This window comes from Littorina saxatilis, linkage group LG5 (genome assembly GCF_037325665.1).
Source record: "Littorina saxatilis isolate snail1 linkage group LG5, US_GU_Lsax_2.0, whole genome shotgun sequence".
Taxonomy (NCBI): Eukaryota; Metazoa; Mollusca; class Gastropoda; order Littorinimorpha; family Littorinidae; genus Littorina; species Littorina saxatilis.
The window spans coordinates 29,777,279-29,794,622 of record NC_090249.1 but is presented as its reverse complement, the minus strand read 5'-3'; the positions used below and the strand labels follow the sequence as shown (position 1 = coordinate 29,794,622).

The 17,344-nt window shown below is 41.2% G+C and overlaps 1 protein-coding gene across 3 annotated transcripts in view; it reads right to left on the bottom strand.

Annotated features, from left to right (window-relative positions):
• LOC138966814 (laminin subunit alpha-2-like) overlaps positions 1–17,344 on the bottom strand; it is a 242,658-nt gene that overhangs the window by 119,151 nt on the left and 106,163 nt on the right. For all 3 annotated transcript variants that reach the window (XM_070339159.1, XM_070339160.1, XM_070339161.1), the window contains exon 3: positions 1,686–1,928. In XM_070339159.1, the coding sequence (XP_070195260.1) occupies positions 1,686–1,928 (243 nt within the window). The remainder of the gene's footprint in view (positions 1–1,685; positions 1,929–17,344) is intronic.

The following is a 17,344-nucleotide window of genomic DNA, read 5'->3' as shown; positions in this document are numbered from 1 at the left end:
CCTGGGGCTTTTAGTCATACCTCAGGCAGCTATCCGTTAGAAGAACTACCAAGTTTCATTGACTTGCACCCAAAGAGTCAAGAACTGCGATTTTTTTACGAATTAATTTCGTACTCGGACCCGGCTGGTCTTGGCCTATTTTTGGATCTAAATTTAGATCAGGTAGATCACCACATCATGCACAAAAAGACACGTCACTAGCAAACTATGTCAGACGTCATCATGAGTTTGTGTAAAACAACATGGAGGCCGGAATCAATCGAACTCCGACCAAACACCACGTATAATAACTAGGTTAATTTATGCACTCGCGTGAACAAGAAACTATCGAGCTTCACAGATGTCGTCGTTGGGTAGTTTTGGGTTTGTTTTACTACCATAGCAGGATTTTTGAACTGTAAATGCACTCAGCTGCAACAAAAACGCAAAACGAAGGCTGTGAGCTGCACTGTGCCTTTAAATGTCATGCCCTAATTCTACTTTCGTTAATGCTCTTGCTGCTTCTCGGCGATTAGACAGTTTTGCCTTGAACGAGCATTGATTTTGAACCGTCATTTTTCCAGTTTGAACACTCTGACGAAATGGTATGCTTTTGTAATTTAAATCTATGCAACGACCCGTGTCATTCAGAAAGCAAACAAACCTGTTTCAAATCGCTGTCGGCCCTCCGTTAACAATAATCCTTTAACCCTTCAACGACCGCGGGGATAACCGACTGACAATAATTGCGTTAAGCAGCAGCAATTACGGCGGGCCATAACCCAAGGCAATGGTATCCCTGCACGGGAGCTCTTCCTCAAAGAGTCAAGGTCAGTCTTTCCTTCCGTCTGACATCGCTGAGAGGTCGAGCGCGTTTGGAATGGAGCATTTGGCACATATGATAAATAGCTGAATTAGCGGTTAGTTGGCTAACATAGCTCTCTTGATAAACTAGCTAACTCGAGTTCTTCCTCAACAAGAAGCAAGGTCGATCTATTCTTCCGTCTGCCGTGTCGAGATTTAGAGACTACAGGCGTGGACTATGTATTTCGCACACGAAGAACTTAGCTCTATTGGTAAATCCTGCAACCCTTAAATCAACTGGGGAAATGTCCATTGCACATTTCTTTTATCTTGTAGGTTTAGAGATTGGTATTAGCCACTTTAAGTATGGAGGATTTGGAACACAAGCAGCGGAATTGTTGTCGCTTCCAAAATGGACAAAGTCAAATTGAAGCAAATCATTTTGCTTCGTCCACTTTGGAAGCAAGAATTCAGAGATAAGTCACAGTAGCCTTTACCATCACTGTTTGTATGTTATAGTTTGTCTTGTTCGTCAACTTTAAAGACCGATAGGTCGAAGTTCTTCTGAATCAGTGTTTCGGTTTGTATATAATTAAACGTTCCATGGAATTAACCTTTCTTGTTTTTGTATTCTTCATTTTGGAACGTTAGCAGTATATGATTTGTTTCTGATGTTTCCTCATGTTCTTCATCACGCAGAGACTGATACAAACACTGACTCGTACACAGACGCACAGCCGATAGCACGGACAGACAGACGTGAGACACCTTGTTCCCGCCGACCTATACCCACACCTTTCCCCCTTCATCCCCACCCCCCTCCACGTCTCCCACCCCTTTCCACTCCTCCCCTCCCCTACCCCTTCCCCCCACAACCCCTACCACCTTCAATTTTAACTCACCTCTCCACCTTCCAGGGGGTCCAGTTTGGAGTACCTGGACGTACAGATGACCTGGTCATCCCTGAGGTTGGTGGGCACTCCCACAGTAGCCCTGATACCGTAGGTCCTGTAACACTCGTCGTCCGTCATGGCGAAGTACTGCCACGGTTCGTACGTCTGTCCGTCTAAGGACCTCTCCAGAATCCAGTTGCCTGGCCGCGGAGAGTTGGCTGCTTTCACGATCACGTAGGCCACTTGGTAAATCTGGAGGGAAAAAAGACAGAGAATCTTGCTTAAACGTTGCCCAGCAAACACACAACGTGAATACGAAGTTGTGAATTTTTGGTGTTTCAACAATGTTGCGAAATTTACGTGGAATGTACACGCTGTTCGAGACGAGATGTGATGAGTTTGTGAAGTCGATAAAAGTGTTGTTGGCTTTCACGGAAAATAATGTATTACTTTTATTTTGAGTGTAGATCCTGAGGCACAAAATGGAAGTATAATAAACAACAAGTCGCGTAAGGCGAAAATACAACATTTAGTCAAGTAGCTGTCGAACTCACAGAATGAAACTGAACGCAATGCCATTTTTCAGCAAGACCGTATACTCGTAGCATCGTCAGTCCACCGCTCATGGCAAAGGCAGTGAAATTGACAAGAAGAGCGGGGTAGTAGTTGCGCTAAGAAGGATAGCACGCTTTTCTGTACCTCTCTTTGTTTTAACTTTCTGAGCGTGTTTTTAATCCAAACATATCATATCTATGTTTTTGGAATCAGGAACCGACAAGGAATACGATGAAAGTGTTTTTAAATTGATTTCGACAATTTAATTTTGATAATAATGTTTATATATTTAATTTTCAGAGCTTGTTTTTAATCCAAATATAACATATTTATATGTTTTTGGAATCAGAAAATGATGGAGAATAAGATGAACGTAAATTTGAATCGTTTTATAAATTTTTATTTTTTTTTTACAATTTTCCGATTTTTAATGACCAAAGTCATTAATTAATTTTTAAGCCACCAAGCTGAAATGCAATACCGAAGTCCGGGCTTCGTCGAAGATTACTTGACCAAAATTTCAACCAATTTGGTTGAAAAATGAGGGCGTGACAGTGCCGCCTCAACTTTCACGAAAAGCCGGATATGACGTCATCAAAGACATTTATCAAAAAAATGAAAAAAACGTATGGGGATTTCATATCCAGGAACTCTCATGTCAAATTTCATAAAGATCGGTCCAGTAGTTTAGTCTGAATCGCTCTACACACACACACAGACACACACACACACACACGCACGCACGCACGCACGCACATACACCACGGCCCTCGTCTCGATTCCCCCCTCTACGTTAAAACATTTAGTCAAAACTTGACTAAATGTAAAAAGATTAGAGAATAGCTTCGGACCCAAACGAAATGGGCACGATCGTTTGGCGAACAAAGGCACACACAAAAACCAATAAATCAAAGCATGCCAAACTGAAAGAACTAAACCACACAGACAGGCGCAGACAGACGGACATCAAGACAGTCACGCACACATGCCCACAAGAGAGAGAGAGAGAGAGAGAGAGAGAGAGAGAGAGAGAGAGAGAGAGAGAGAGAGAGAGAGAGAGAGAGAGAGAGAGAGAGAGAGAGAGAGAATAACAATTCTTTATTTAACGAGGGCAATATACTAAGCAAAGAGAGAGAGAGAGAGAGAGACGCTTGACGCTTTGACACTTTATTGTCAGTAGCTAATAAAAGCCTTATAGACAAGGTAAAACAACCATTTCTGCATCATTCATAAAAGAGGTAAAAGGACGAATGAACAAAACATTAATAACAACAAAAACATAGCAAACTAGTTTATGAGTACGAACAAACAAACACACCGACACGAAAGCCATAGGTAAACAAAAATATCTAAGACTAAGGGTAAAAAGCAAGGTATAGTATGTACACACAAAGGAAAATACTGATCCAACAGTTAACACACACTCATAAAACCAATCAATCTGCAGACCACAAATAGAGAGAGAGAGAGAGAGAGAGAGAGAGAGAGAGAGAGAGAGAGATGATGATGATGATTATTAGGGTTTAACGTCCTCTTAGACCAACTGGTCTATATTGGGACAGGTATTGGTAATACGTTGAAGATATGGTGTGATACTTTGATTCGAACAAGCCCGCTGTGGCTGTCTTCTTCGACACACCAGCATTGGGTTTGTCTCGTCAAAGTATCGAAATACGATCATGATAATCGGAGAGGAGAGATGATGCATGCGTGTCTTCGTGTTTTCCAAGCCCTGAGACTTTCGCTGTGAACATGGGATCTTTTTCGTGCGCATGTGTGCACACGGGGGTGTTCGGACACCGAAGAGAGTCTGCACAAAGTTGACTCCGAGAAATAAATCTCTCGCCGAACGTGGGGATCGAACCCACGCTGATAGCGACCAACTGGCTACAAAGCCAGCGCGCTACCAACTGAGCTACGTCCCCGCCCGAGAGAGAGAGAGAGAGAGAGAGAGAGAGAGAGAGAGAGAGAGAGAGAGAGAGAGAGAGAGAGAGAGAGAGAGAGAGAGAGAATAACAATTCTTTATTTAACGAGGGCAATATGTTAAGCAAAGAGAGAGAGAGGGCGAGAGAGAGAGAGACGGACGGACGGGCGGACGGACGGAACTGGCGGACGGATGGACAGACAGACAGACAGAGGTACGAGATGCAAACAAATAGGACGTCAGACTAGGATCAAGAGTCGAGATGACCAAAGACGTTAATTAAGAGTTTTGTTAAAAGGGGTTAAGATTACTGAGACACAAAGAAAAATGACGCATCAGCAGTATAAACTACACAAGACACTGACGAGACAGAACCAGAGACATATAAAAGTCCAAAGGAAGACGTCGCTAGCTAATTCATGTTGACAACATAAGCGTTGGGAGATTAGACCTAAAACCACAAGGAAGAGTCTCTTTAGAGTACGAAAAGGCTGGCACGTTTCGAGGTAAATTAAACTCTGCGTGTTGAACTAGCAAAGAGGAACAAACAGCCGTATTCAACCTTTCCCAATCTTTTCCGAAAAAGTTGTCGCTCATTTTTTTCTTCAGACTACACGTATAACGATAATGAATACGAGACGTCTAAAGTTACCCCTGCTATTTTGCCACCAGCAGAGGTAGAGAAAGGAGACGTGTAATTTATCTGAGACTTAACCATGACAACCCTACAGTTGGCTGAGCTCTCGCTAAATCCCGTCTCTTCACGTTAAATCCCAGTTCACGCCATGCGATACGATGATCCCGCGAGATAACCGGAACAAGCGGTCAAGCCGACGGCGAAGAAATGGACACTTGAAAAAAGGCAGCAATAGAAGGTGGGAAAGGGAGGCAACAGAAAGATGAAACCACCCTGGCATTAGATACAGGCGGTCAGCTCAGTGGTCTGCGGTTTTCGAGATCAGCCGGCTCGTCCTATTCACAAAGCAGAATGTGCCGGACCCGGAAACTGAACAGATCTGTGAAGGCTGATACAACGAAGGCCAAACGCTAGACTGTCTAGACCGATACATCGAAACAAGATGGCTACAAGAGATGAAGAAGAAGAATGAAAAGGGCCGATGAACCACTTGAATCTGGAAGAAGAAGACTTTAAAGGCAGACTAATAATTATTTACATAGAGCCGTACTGAAATAAGATGTCTGACGAAGACGTTGGAGGAGGATCGCTCCTCAGCTGATTGATAATTTAAAATCTGTACGGCTTGACAAAAGTTCATCGGCTTTTCTATGAAGAAAAGAAAAAGGTGAAAGCTGAGATGATGTTGGTGGAAAAAACTGTATTGAGTCTGGAGAATTTGAAGGCAAGGGAAAAGTACGTAGGATAGACAGCGCCACGAAGAAAAAAAGATTGTATCATTATATCGTTACGCCTTTTCAAGTTTCTGTATCTTGGCATCATCGTCTTCAGCATAATAAACATTTCACCCTTTTTTTTTAATGAGGTAAATTTAAGATCTTCTCAAAGCCAAGACAAGTTTATCCCGAGACAAGTTTAGGCCTACACATTTTGGGCATGCATTCAACGTGTGTGTTCAAAAGCATGTTGGTGACTTTTCCCCAGCAAAACTTAACATTGAAACTAGTATTCTTTTTTCAGAAAGTTTTCCAAGGCTTTCTCAGAACAAGGCTGTACACTTAATGTACATTTATTTCCTCAGAATCTCTTCAGGTGTTCAGAGCAGATGTTCAGATGAAAACAGCCTGATGCACACACACACACACACACACACACACACGAGCACACACACACGAGCACACACACACACACACACACACACAAACACATACGAGCACACACACACACACACACACACACACACACACACACACACACACACACACAACACACACGCGCACACACACTCGTAACATACAATGTTACAGAACTATCTTGTACGCTTTCCGAACCTACATAAAATGAAACATTCTTCGCGTGTCAAACCTAGATTGTGCAGGAGATGTCTTGATATCAGTGTCAGAGGCAATACATCAACTGCTAACGACACTAGGTGGGAGATTTATGACCTTGGCAGCTGGCCACCCGCTAATGACGGGGTGGGCACGAGAAGAGAGTGGGACACGACCAAGACCTGCTCTAAGGCCATTATTCAACTTGACCGCCCGACTGTGAGTGAAGAAGAAGAAAAAGAAGAAGAACAACAAGAACAACAAGAAGAACAAGCAGATGAATGAACGAAAACAAGGAGAATAAGGAGAAGGAACAACAACAACAACAACAACAACAACAACAATAACAACAACAACAACAACAACAACAACAACAACAACACCACCACCAACAACAACAACAACAAGTTGGCGGTTTTTGTTTTCCGACAGCCAGTCTCTCCTGCTCTGATATGCTCTGAGGTTCAATGACAGCGACATTAAAGTTACCTAAGAGTAAAGTGTCGTACCCAGAAGCCAGTGTGTAGCTAAATCTATTAGTATTTGTACTTTTAAAACGGTAGTACCGATATGTGATAGGTGCGATGAGAAGAACAAGACGACGACGACGACAACGACGACCAAGAACAAGAAGAAGAAGAAGTTTAGCCATCATCATCTCATTTTAGACAAAACAGAACAAAACGTTACATTTACAATACGTCGACCCAGTGTTCTTTTAAGTAGACAGACATACAGACAAACACTTATGATACAGATAATGAACTTATCTCAAAATCGTCGACAAAACTCGCTTGCAAGATGCCGGCGAAGTAATCATGACGCTCCAATAACCAACAATTCTTGTTTTTTGATTCCCAACTTGGAAAAATGCCCATTTTAAATGCTTAATTTAAATACCATGTGGGAGGCAGGCCCCAAGAATCCCGCATCGGGGCTTTTCCTAATGGCCCTATTCAACACAGACCACGAATCCCACGATTCAACATTTTGGCCACGAACTCCCGATTCCGAAAAGTCGTTGTTAATTCGTAACGATTTTGTAGTACATTCTTAGGCATCGTAACTGAATCGTAATCGATTCGTAGGTATTCCTAAATCATTCGGGGATTCGTGGCAACAATTTTGAACAGCTCTAAACTTTTGCCACGAATTCCCGATTGATCAAGAATTGCAAGAACTGACTACGAATATATATGCGAATCAGTTTAATAACTGATTGCGATTCAACTACACATCCTGCACTGTATCAATTCGTGGCGATTCGTAAGATTCGTGGTTTGTGTGGAATAGGGCCATAAGCGGCCACTGTACCCCTGCCTCGTCCGGGAAGTCTCTTCCTCTCATACACTAGGTCCATACCTGCTTGGGCCAATAATATTATAAGCATCTGCTGAACTTTCACTCACTACACTACCTCACCCCCACTCTACTCCAGAATTAGAAGTTCTTAGGGTTTATTGTAAACATCAGTGAAGAGTGTCTCTGTTTGTATCTACTGTGACCTACAGCGGAGGCGGTTTCTATTACAGTAAGGTATGTCGCGGAATCCTCTTCCTCTCATCCGTTACAAAGCCTGTGCACTTGAACTGGAGACAACTTTTGTCTTCTCTTCCACCTCTAGTCTTCCCTCTGCCAAACCTGCCCCCGCCATCCTCTTACAGTCTGTTTTTACATTTAGTCAAGTTTTGACTAAATGTTTTAACATAGAGGGGGAATCGAGACGAGGGTCGTGGTGTATGTGTGTCTGTCTGTCTGTGCGTGTGTGTGTGTGTAGAGCGATTCAGACCAAACTACTGGACCGATCTTTATGAAATTTGACATGAGAGTTCCTGGGAATGATATCCCCGGACGTTTTTTTCTTTTTTTCGATAAATACCTTTGATGACGTCATATCCGGCTTTTTGTAAAAGTTGAGGCGGCACTGTCACACCCTCATTTTTCAATCAAATTGATTGAAATTTTGGCCAAGCAATCTTCAACGAAGGCCGGACTTCGGTATTGCATTTCAGCTTGGTGGCTTAAAAATTAATTAATGACTTTGGTCATTAAAAATCTGAAAATTGTAAAAAAAAATTATTTTTTATAAAACGATCCAAATTTACATTCATCTTATTCTTCATCATTTTCTGATTCCAAAAACATATAAATATGTTATATTTGGATTAAAAACAAGCTCTGAAAATTAAAAATATAAAAATTATGATCAAAATTAAATTTTCGAAATCAACTTAAAAACACTTTCATCTTATTTCTTGTCGGTTCCTGATTCCAAAAACATATAGATATGATATGTTTGGATTAAAAACACGCTCAGAAAGTTAAAACGAAGAGAGGTACGGAAAAGCGTACTATCCTTCTCAGCGCAACTACTACCCCGCTCTTCTTGTCAATTTCACTGCCTTTGCCACGAGCGGTGGACTGACGATGCTACGAGTATACGGTCTTGCTGAAAAATTGCATTGCGTTCAGTTTCATTCTGTGAGTTCGACAGCTTGACTAAATGTTGCATTTTCGCCTTACGCGACTTGTTTTGTACATTTAGTCAAGTTGTTTTAACATAGACGGGGAATCAAAACGAGGGTCGTGGTGTATGTATGTATGTATGTATGTATGCATGTGTGTGTGTGTGTGTGTGTGTGTGTGTGTGTGTGTGTGTGTGTGTGTGTGTAGAGCGATTCAGACAAAACTACTGTACCGATCTTCATGAAACTTGACATGAGAGTTCTTGGGTATGATATCCCCACACTTATTTTTTATTTTTCGATAAATGTCTTTAATGACGTCATATCCGGCTTTTTGTGATTGTTGAGGCTGCACTGTCACGCCCTCATTTTTTAACCAAATTGATTGAAATTTTAGTCACGCAATGTTTGACTCAGTTCGGACTTTGGTATTGCATTTCAGCTCAGAAGCTGAACAATTATTTAACCTCTTCACTGCCACAGTATAACAGCATTTTGGTATTGCTGTGTGCCAGGGCAAAATTTCGCTTTCTTCGGTAGGTTCACTAATCTGTTCACTGCTCGATCATTTATTGAGATATCTCTTAGATCTTTGGCATGTGTTTTGCTTATACCCTTGGCTATTATAGGATGACATGATCATTGGACTTTGTTTGTGATTGTTATAGTAAAAATTGATATAATGACCATTTTTGTCAAAAATTACAGTTTCCGGACTTACACACACACACATTGCAGCACGTAAAACCACACAAAACACTGCTAAAACTGGTGTCAAACATCAGGTACTCACATTACAGCCCATAAAAGTATTCTTCTGTGTGGTAATCCATAAATCACTTCTTGTAGAGCTTCCAGAACACTGTATCGCTTGAAAACAGGTCTACGAGTTGAGGTCCGACTTTTGGCCGCCATTGTGAATGCTATAGATCGGTTCTACATATCTAACACAGTTTTCAACACGTGGTAGTAACTTATCCGAACGGTCTATGGGAAAGAACTGTGTTTAGAACCCCTACAAGTACTTGGACAGTGGTTACCTCCCATTTAGTTTTCAGAAATGTCCTGAAATGTTGTTGACACAAATCCCACGTATGAGATACGGTTATGGGCGTACGACAAACCGAAAATGACCACGTATTACATACGGGGTGGGCAGTGAAGGGGTATAAAATCAGTTTGCTCATTAAAGTTGTCATTAAAAACGATTTTTCACTTACAGATTAAAACATTATTGCATTGTATTCCTCGTTTTCTCCTAAACTCAAAAATATATAGATTTGTTATGTTTACTTGAAAAACGCACTCAGAATTAAAGGCATATGTACGCGCTCCCGTGTTTACAAAGTGTAGTTTGCCCATAATCGATGTCAAACGCACCATAAGACCATATAATGACGATATGTCACCATGCGCGGACCATAATACATGCATTACAGCTTGTTCTAGCCTCTGAAAAAGTGAGGATGTCAACAAAGCCGCGGTGTTAGCTCCCTTGCATCAACGTTACATGTGTTGCCAAATCTATAAATAGGACGATCCAGATCAAAATGAAAATTAACATATCTCAACATTGAAGGGGTCCTAGACCACAATATTTTGCAGGGAACTTAATTTAGCATGTCTCCAGCTGTTGGTAAAGCAATTAGCGTGTATAGTCATCGAGTACATATGCCTTTAAAGAAAATAGGTCGAGTACGTATAATGTTCGCATGCTTCGCGGAGACGAGCGTGACCCGTCTCGGTCTTCGGGGAAGTTTAGCTGATCGAGAATATCTGAATGTAGTCTCCGCTATGACTGTTTTTTGGTGTTGATCTTTTAGTTTGATTCCTACAGATTGACTACATGTTTTATATCGCTTCACGCGACTTGTTTGTTTTTTGTTTTCCAATAATTCACAATGATCGGGACATGGTCGCAAGACATTCGTAAATGTTCTTAACCATTCGCCACCATTCGTCTCTTGTTTTGAACATAGCAACATGTTCCTAATATTCGCAAAGAAGTCATATTCTTAACATTTTTGCAACGTACTTGTAAGATTTCGCAAGACATTCGTAATCATCGCAATGCATGTATTCGTAACGCTCGCAACCATTCGTTATGCCTGTCTCACACTGTGCTGAATATCCTTGCGAACATTCGTAATCATCGCAATGTATTCGTCAGGCTCGCAAGGCATTCGCAAACATTCGTTATGCCTGTCTTACACTGTGCCGAATATCCTTGCGAATATAGATTAGTATGCATTCGCAATGATCAGTAGACATTCGCAAGCAGTCGCAACCATTCGTAAGACATTCGCAAGGCTTCGTAAGGCTTCGAATGGTCAATATTTTTCCTGTCCATTAGTCTCTTTTTTTGGCCAAATACAACATGTTCATATACACATTTCTTGCGAATGTCTTACGAATAATTGCAAGTGCTTGCGAATGTGTACCGATCATTGCGAATGCCTTGCGAGCGCTACGAATACCTTTACGATGATTACGAATGGCTTGCGAATACTGAAGAATATGCATTCCTTGCGAATATTAGGAGCATGTTGCTAATATTCGCAACAAGAGACGAATGGTGGCGAATGGTTAAGAACATTAATACGAATGTCTTGCGACCATGTCCCGATCATTACGAATTATTGGTGAATTCTATTCGCAAGGGAAATTCGGCACAGTGTAAGAGCAGTATTACGAACAATGCGAATTGCATAATCGCTTTATTCGTAAAATGTTTGCAAGCACTCGCAACACTCGCAAGGCCACTCGCAACGTTCGTAATACATCCGCAAGACATTCGTATATGGATTTGTATGCATTCGCAATGATCGGTAAGGCTTCGAATTTTCAATATTTTTTCCTGTCCATTCGTCTCTTTTTTTGCCGAATACAACATGTTCATATTCGCAAGGATATTCGGCACAGTGTAAAACAGGCATTACAGTTTTTATTGTTGTTTTGTTTTGGTGTGTGTCGAGACTCGCAAAACTAAATGCATTTGAAATAGCTACAATGACAGTTTTCAGCCAGACGAGGTGGCAGAAAGGTCACAGCGACAGGGGTCTGCACTTTGTTATGAAAACAATGGGCCGCTATGATGTAACGAGGGAAATATGCATGGAGTAAAATGTCAGACGATATGTCGCACTTGTAGCTTACAATGGAAACAGATGCAGACTTAATGCACACTACATCGACGGGTTTCGCCTTTCAAATTTCTTCCTGTCTGTGAGCTGTTTTCTTGGGTACGTCGGTGAACTGTCTGTTGCATTTTTAGACTCGTCCTCTCCCCTTCACCACAGTATTCAAGTTTTTCCTACTTGGACAAACGTAGGCATAGGTAGTGGGGCTAAGGTAGACCTGTTACACACATTTAACACACATTTTCTCTTCTTTAGCCTGGTTTTCAGTTAGTAAAGAAAAGTGATTGGTTGAAAACCAGTCCATAGTTTCTCTTTTATGACTTTTTGCAATCAATGAAAGCATTACACAAAAAACACGTCAGATGGGTGTAAAATCTAGGTCAGCTTATAGCCTAGCTTATTCAGCACTTATTGTTTTTAAACCAAGGCGCTCATGGCGGCGGCACGGCTATTGAAAACTGATGAATTGAATTGATAGAAACGCGTATGTTTCATATTACCCCCTTTTCACGGCTCTTTAAAACGTAACAGATTCTTTCAAAGAAGGTAGACAAGTTTTTACAATTTAGGTCAAGTTCGTGAAAGAAGCCGCACAAATTCAACTCCTTTGCACCTGTTCGAGGGCACTATGTCATTCAAAACACGAACAAGATTCCCCACGAAACCGCAACCCGAGGGAGGCCAGCCAGTGTTGTCACTCTAGTCAAAAGAATTCGTGAATGGTCGGGTGTCGTCGCCATTTTGAGAACAAATAGTGATTCAGACTTGGCGTATGCGCGCTAACCACACCGTCCTATATAAATCCAATCTGTTCTGAGGATATAATTATATGTGTGTCCTTTTATTTTTGGCTTTGTCTTCTATTTTATACATTGGTAACACCCTCCTCCCCCTTTAAGGGGAGTTAAAATTGGAGGTAAATTTACAGGTTTTAAGAGGATAAAATCTGAGAGAACAAGGTCATAAAAAGGAAAAAGTCTCCAAAATGAGGGTTCTTAAACAGGGAGTTCCGCTGTACTGAAACCGGCACGGTTGGCCTAGTGGTAAGGCGTCCGCCCTGAGATCGGGAGGTCGTGGGTTCGAACCCCGGCCGGGTCATACCTAAGACTCTAAAATTGGCAATCTAGTGGCTGCTCCGCCTGGCGTCTGGCATTATGGGGTTAGTGCTAGGACTGGTTGGTCCGGTGTCAGAATAATGTGACTGGGTGAGACATGAAGCCTGTGCTGCGACTTCTGTCTTGTGTGTGGCGCACGTTATATGTCAAAGCAGCACCGCCCTGATATGGCCCTTCGTGGTCGGCTGGGCGTTAAGCAAACAAACAAACAAACAAACAAACCGCTGTACTGAACGAGAATAGAAATGGAAGTTTGGCGATATTTTATTTCATAGGTTTATGTCACCTCATGATACGCATTCAGCGGTGGAAATTTTACCCAGAAAAAATCCGTTTTTGTAGTTTGTCACCACACCGATAAGACTGGTTAGAATGAAAAAGAAGAGGATACTATTTCATTTCATGGCCGGTCTCTGTTACCCCCTAATACATATGTCACGGTTTTCTTTTTTATCCAGAAAGGTTTGTGCTGTCTTTCTGCGCAACATCAGAACTATCTTCTTCCAGTGTTTTTTTTAATATGGCCATAAAAAGTCAGCGTAAAAAAAAGTTGCTGCTAACTATGCACTTTCAAATTCATTCAGTAGGATAACGTTTCTGTAATAGACACGTTGTTCTTGTAAAACTCTTTTGCTAAAATTTATTTACGAAAACTACTTGACCCTACATCGAATTTTCCTAAATTCTTCAAAGGCAGGCCTAGAAAAAGTCAGTGAGGACAAAATCACGCCGTGGATGGTGGCACGCCTAGTTTTTTCCACCGCAGGAACAACACCCAATTCGTTCCCCCGCAAGACGAACAACATGGTAGGTGTCTCCAAATTAATGCCTTAAAATAGTAGATAACCAGACTTTCTAGTATTGAAGTTTATATCATACTGTTCGGTACTTTATTTTGCATTGGATCAGCTAGTTGTCTTACCATTTACACTCTCGTGTACTACATAAGAGAAGAAATGTCATCAAGACAAGTCAGAAATACTGTCTCCCACGTTAAAAATGATGAAATAACACAAAGCACGGTCAACAGAAGGGCTTAAATCTTTTTGCTGGTCAAAGTCAAACTACTTGTGGATACTGCTCTTCATTTTTATATTTAGTCAAGTTTTGACTAAATATTTTAACATCGAGGGGGAATCGAAACGAGGGTCGTGGTGTATGTGCGTGCGTGCGTGCGTGTGTGTGTGTGTGTGTGTGTGTGTGTAGAGCGATTCAGACTAAACTACTGGACCGATCTTTATGAAATTTGACATGAGAGTTCCTGGGTATGAAATCCCCGAACGTTTTTTTCATTTTTTTGATAAATGTCTTTGATGACGTCATATCCGGCTTTTCGTGAAAGTTGAGGCGGCACTGTCACGCCCTCATTTTTCAACCAAATTGGTTCAAATTTTGGTCAAGTAATCTTCGACAAAGCCCGGGGTTCGGTATTGCATTTCAGCTTGGTGGCTTAAAAATTAATTAATGACTTTGGTCATTAAAAATCGGAAAATTGTAAAAAAAAATAAAAATTTATAAAACGATCCAAATTTACGTTTATCTTATTCTCCATCATTTGCTGATTCCAAAAACATATAAATATGTTATATTCGGATTAAAAACAAGCTCTGAAAATTAAATATATAAAAATTATTATCAAAATTAAATTGTCCAAATCAATTTAAAAACACTTTCATCTTATTCCTTGTCGGTTCCTGATTCCAAAAACATATAGATATGATATGTTTGGATTAAAAACACGCTCAGAAAGTTAAAACAAAGAGAGGTACAGAAAAGCGTGCTATCCTTCTTAGCGCAACTACTACCCCGCTCTTCTTGTCAATTTCACTGCCTTTGCCATGAGCGGTGGACTGACGATGCTACGAGTATACGGTCTTGCTGAAAAATGACAGCTACTTGACTAAATATTGTATTTTCGCCTTACGCGACTTGTTAAGTTTAAGCTTACCTTAGTTTAGACTCACGATCGGTTCAAAGATCAACAGTAAAATTTGACGGGGTAAGATCCCCCGCAGCTTGGTCAAAAATGCGGGGGACCTTATCTGGTGTCTGCGGGGGACCTTACCCACTGAGAATCGAGTACCACAAAATAACGCTAGATTAGAGCAGCTTATCCACGATGCTGGTGCCCAAAAACGCGCATACAAGGCTGCAAGGTATCGAAGATTAAACTGTGAGTATTAAAATAGTGCTTTAAATGGTAGTTCTGGGTTAATTTGTACGAAATTGAGACCTCTCTGTATAATTTTCACGGACTTCGGCAGAAAATCGAACGCCACTGTTCACGAGTACACAACAAGACATAAATTACATATTATACATATAGCCTAGGCAATTCTGCTTTAGAATATCTATACTTAATAATGTGATTTGCCACAACGTACCTTCACAGGGCAATTCCTTTGCGAGATAACAATTTTGCTTCCGCGTGCGGGGGAACGAATTGGGTGTTGTTCCTGCGGTGGACAAAACTAGGCGTGCCACCATCCACGGCGTGAAATAAGCTTAAGAGATCCTGTATGGGTGTGCGTTTAAAAAAAATAGTGTCACTTCTGCCTAGGTCTTTTTATTATGGGGGCGAGGACGCCCCCATTCTATACGGATAGTTTCGAGGTTGACCATGGGCAGCGCCATTTTGTTGTGAAATACGTCATCAGTTTGTGTACACAGGAAGTTGTGACATCCGTCACCCTATGGGAGGGGTGACGTCAAAATTGTTCATCTGTAGAAAGTTGTGAAATCCGTCACCCTATGGGAGGGGTGACGTCAAAATTGGTCATCACAGAGTTTGTGTAACACAGGAAGTTGTGAAATACGTCACCCTATGGGAGGGGTGACGTCAAAATTGTTCAACAAAAACATGATATGTCGCATTGTGCAGGGTCAACTGCAACAAACTCAAACCGAGCCATTCATACCTAGCTGTATTTGAGTGACTTATATACCCGACATTTTTATTTCTTATTTTTAGCACAGGTGTAGGAAAAATCATGAACCAAAATGTTATTTATTTTCTAATTTAACATTTTTTTTACAAATATGACCATGGTCTTTTAAACATACAGTGACATTAAACATTGTTATGTTAAAAAAAAGAAAAAAGAAAAAAAGCTTTTGTGCACAAATCAGAAAATACATTGTACATTTTACCTACAGGCCAAACCGTGAGTGTCTGTGGCAAAGCCCGACCCAGGAAATTGCACTGATTTTATATTTAGATCAGAGAGAAATTGTCAAGAACAGGCGCTTGCATTTGGATGTGTCCAATGATAGTAGGTTTGGTTGTGATCAATCAGAATAATGTAGGAATAAAAATGTATGACAGTTTAGTATGATGACATGTAATTCACATATGCTGAAATATGATATTATACATCATGTAATATTATTATGGCTGTTGCCATGACCATGAAACCCAACAAAGGTTTAATGTAATGTAATTCAAAATACCAAAACCGAGCACCTATTAATCTCGTCTTTGCGCGTGAAGATTGAGGCCGTCTGCCAGTAGCGGTTAGGTCATACAGTGGAACCCCTCTCTAGCGACCTTTAAAATGTTGACAAAAATCGGTCCTTGTGGAGGAGGGTCCTTACAGAGGGAGGGGGCGGAGTCAGGGGGCCACAAAGAAAGTCAGATTTAAAAAAAAAAAAGAAAACAGAGAAGTTTGAGTTGCTGACGACCGTTCTCTCTGAAAGCAAACTGCTTCGATTTCATGTTTGTCCTTGGTGTCCACCAGTTCTGGTGCATGTACTACCCTGGCCAAGTTTCCTCTCAAGACATCAAAGAGACCGCCCCAGTATACTCTACAGCCTCTGGGCGAACCACCTCTCATAGCTAAAACTGGGTCAATGACCCCTGGGAAGAAGGTCAGTGTCTATAAAAATTTTACTCCTAGGCCTGCGGCCAGGGAGGGGGGGAGTATACCGGTACCATTTGAGAATCAGACCAAATGAGAATTGAACCATTTGAGAACATCCTTTTTTTTCAATCACTACATCGAAGGCCTGCGGCCCGGGGTTCACATGGGTTGGTTTGTTTGTTTGTTTCAAACCCACACCCATATACACACATTTCCCATTTAAACCATTTGTCGGCCCCCTGTCGATATTTATCGACTAAGTTCCTTGTCGTCAATGTGCATAGTATTATAGAGAAGACTTGGCCCAGGATAAATTTTCTCCACTGCATGCAACGGTTGTATGCCTGTTATCAAATAAAAACAGTATCCTTGTAGATATGCCGCTCTCGATTTAGTCTTCCGCCTACAACGACAAAGGACTCTATAATCTGTGTATAAAACAGTCTAGTCTTTGCCAAGAATACTTTTTGTCACAGCACGTAACGTTTGTTGTAAAAAAACAAACAACCACCCACGTGTCCCTGTAGAAGTCTCTTGACCAGATTCTGTTACTGGTTGTACTTACACCTACAAAACAATGTCTGCAGTGCAAAATGCAAATGCTTGTATTTCATAACCCTCATAGGATTCGCATTCCCACT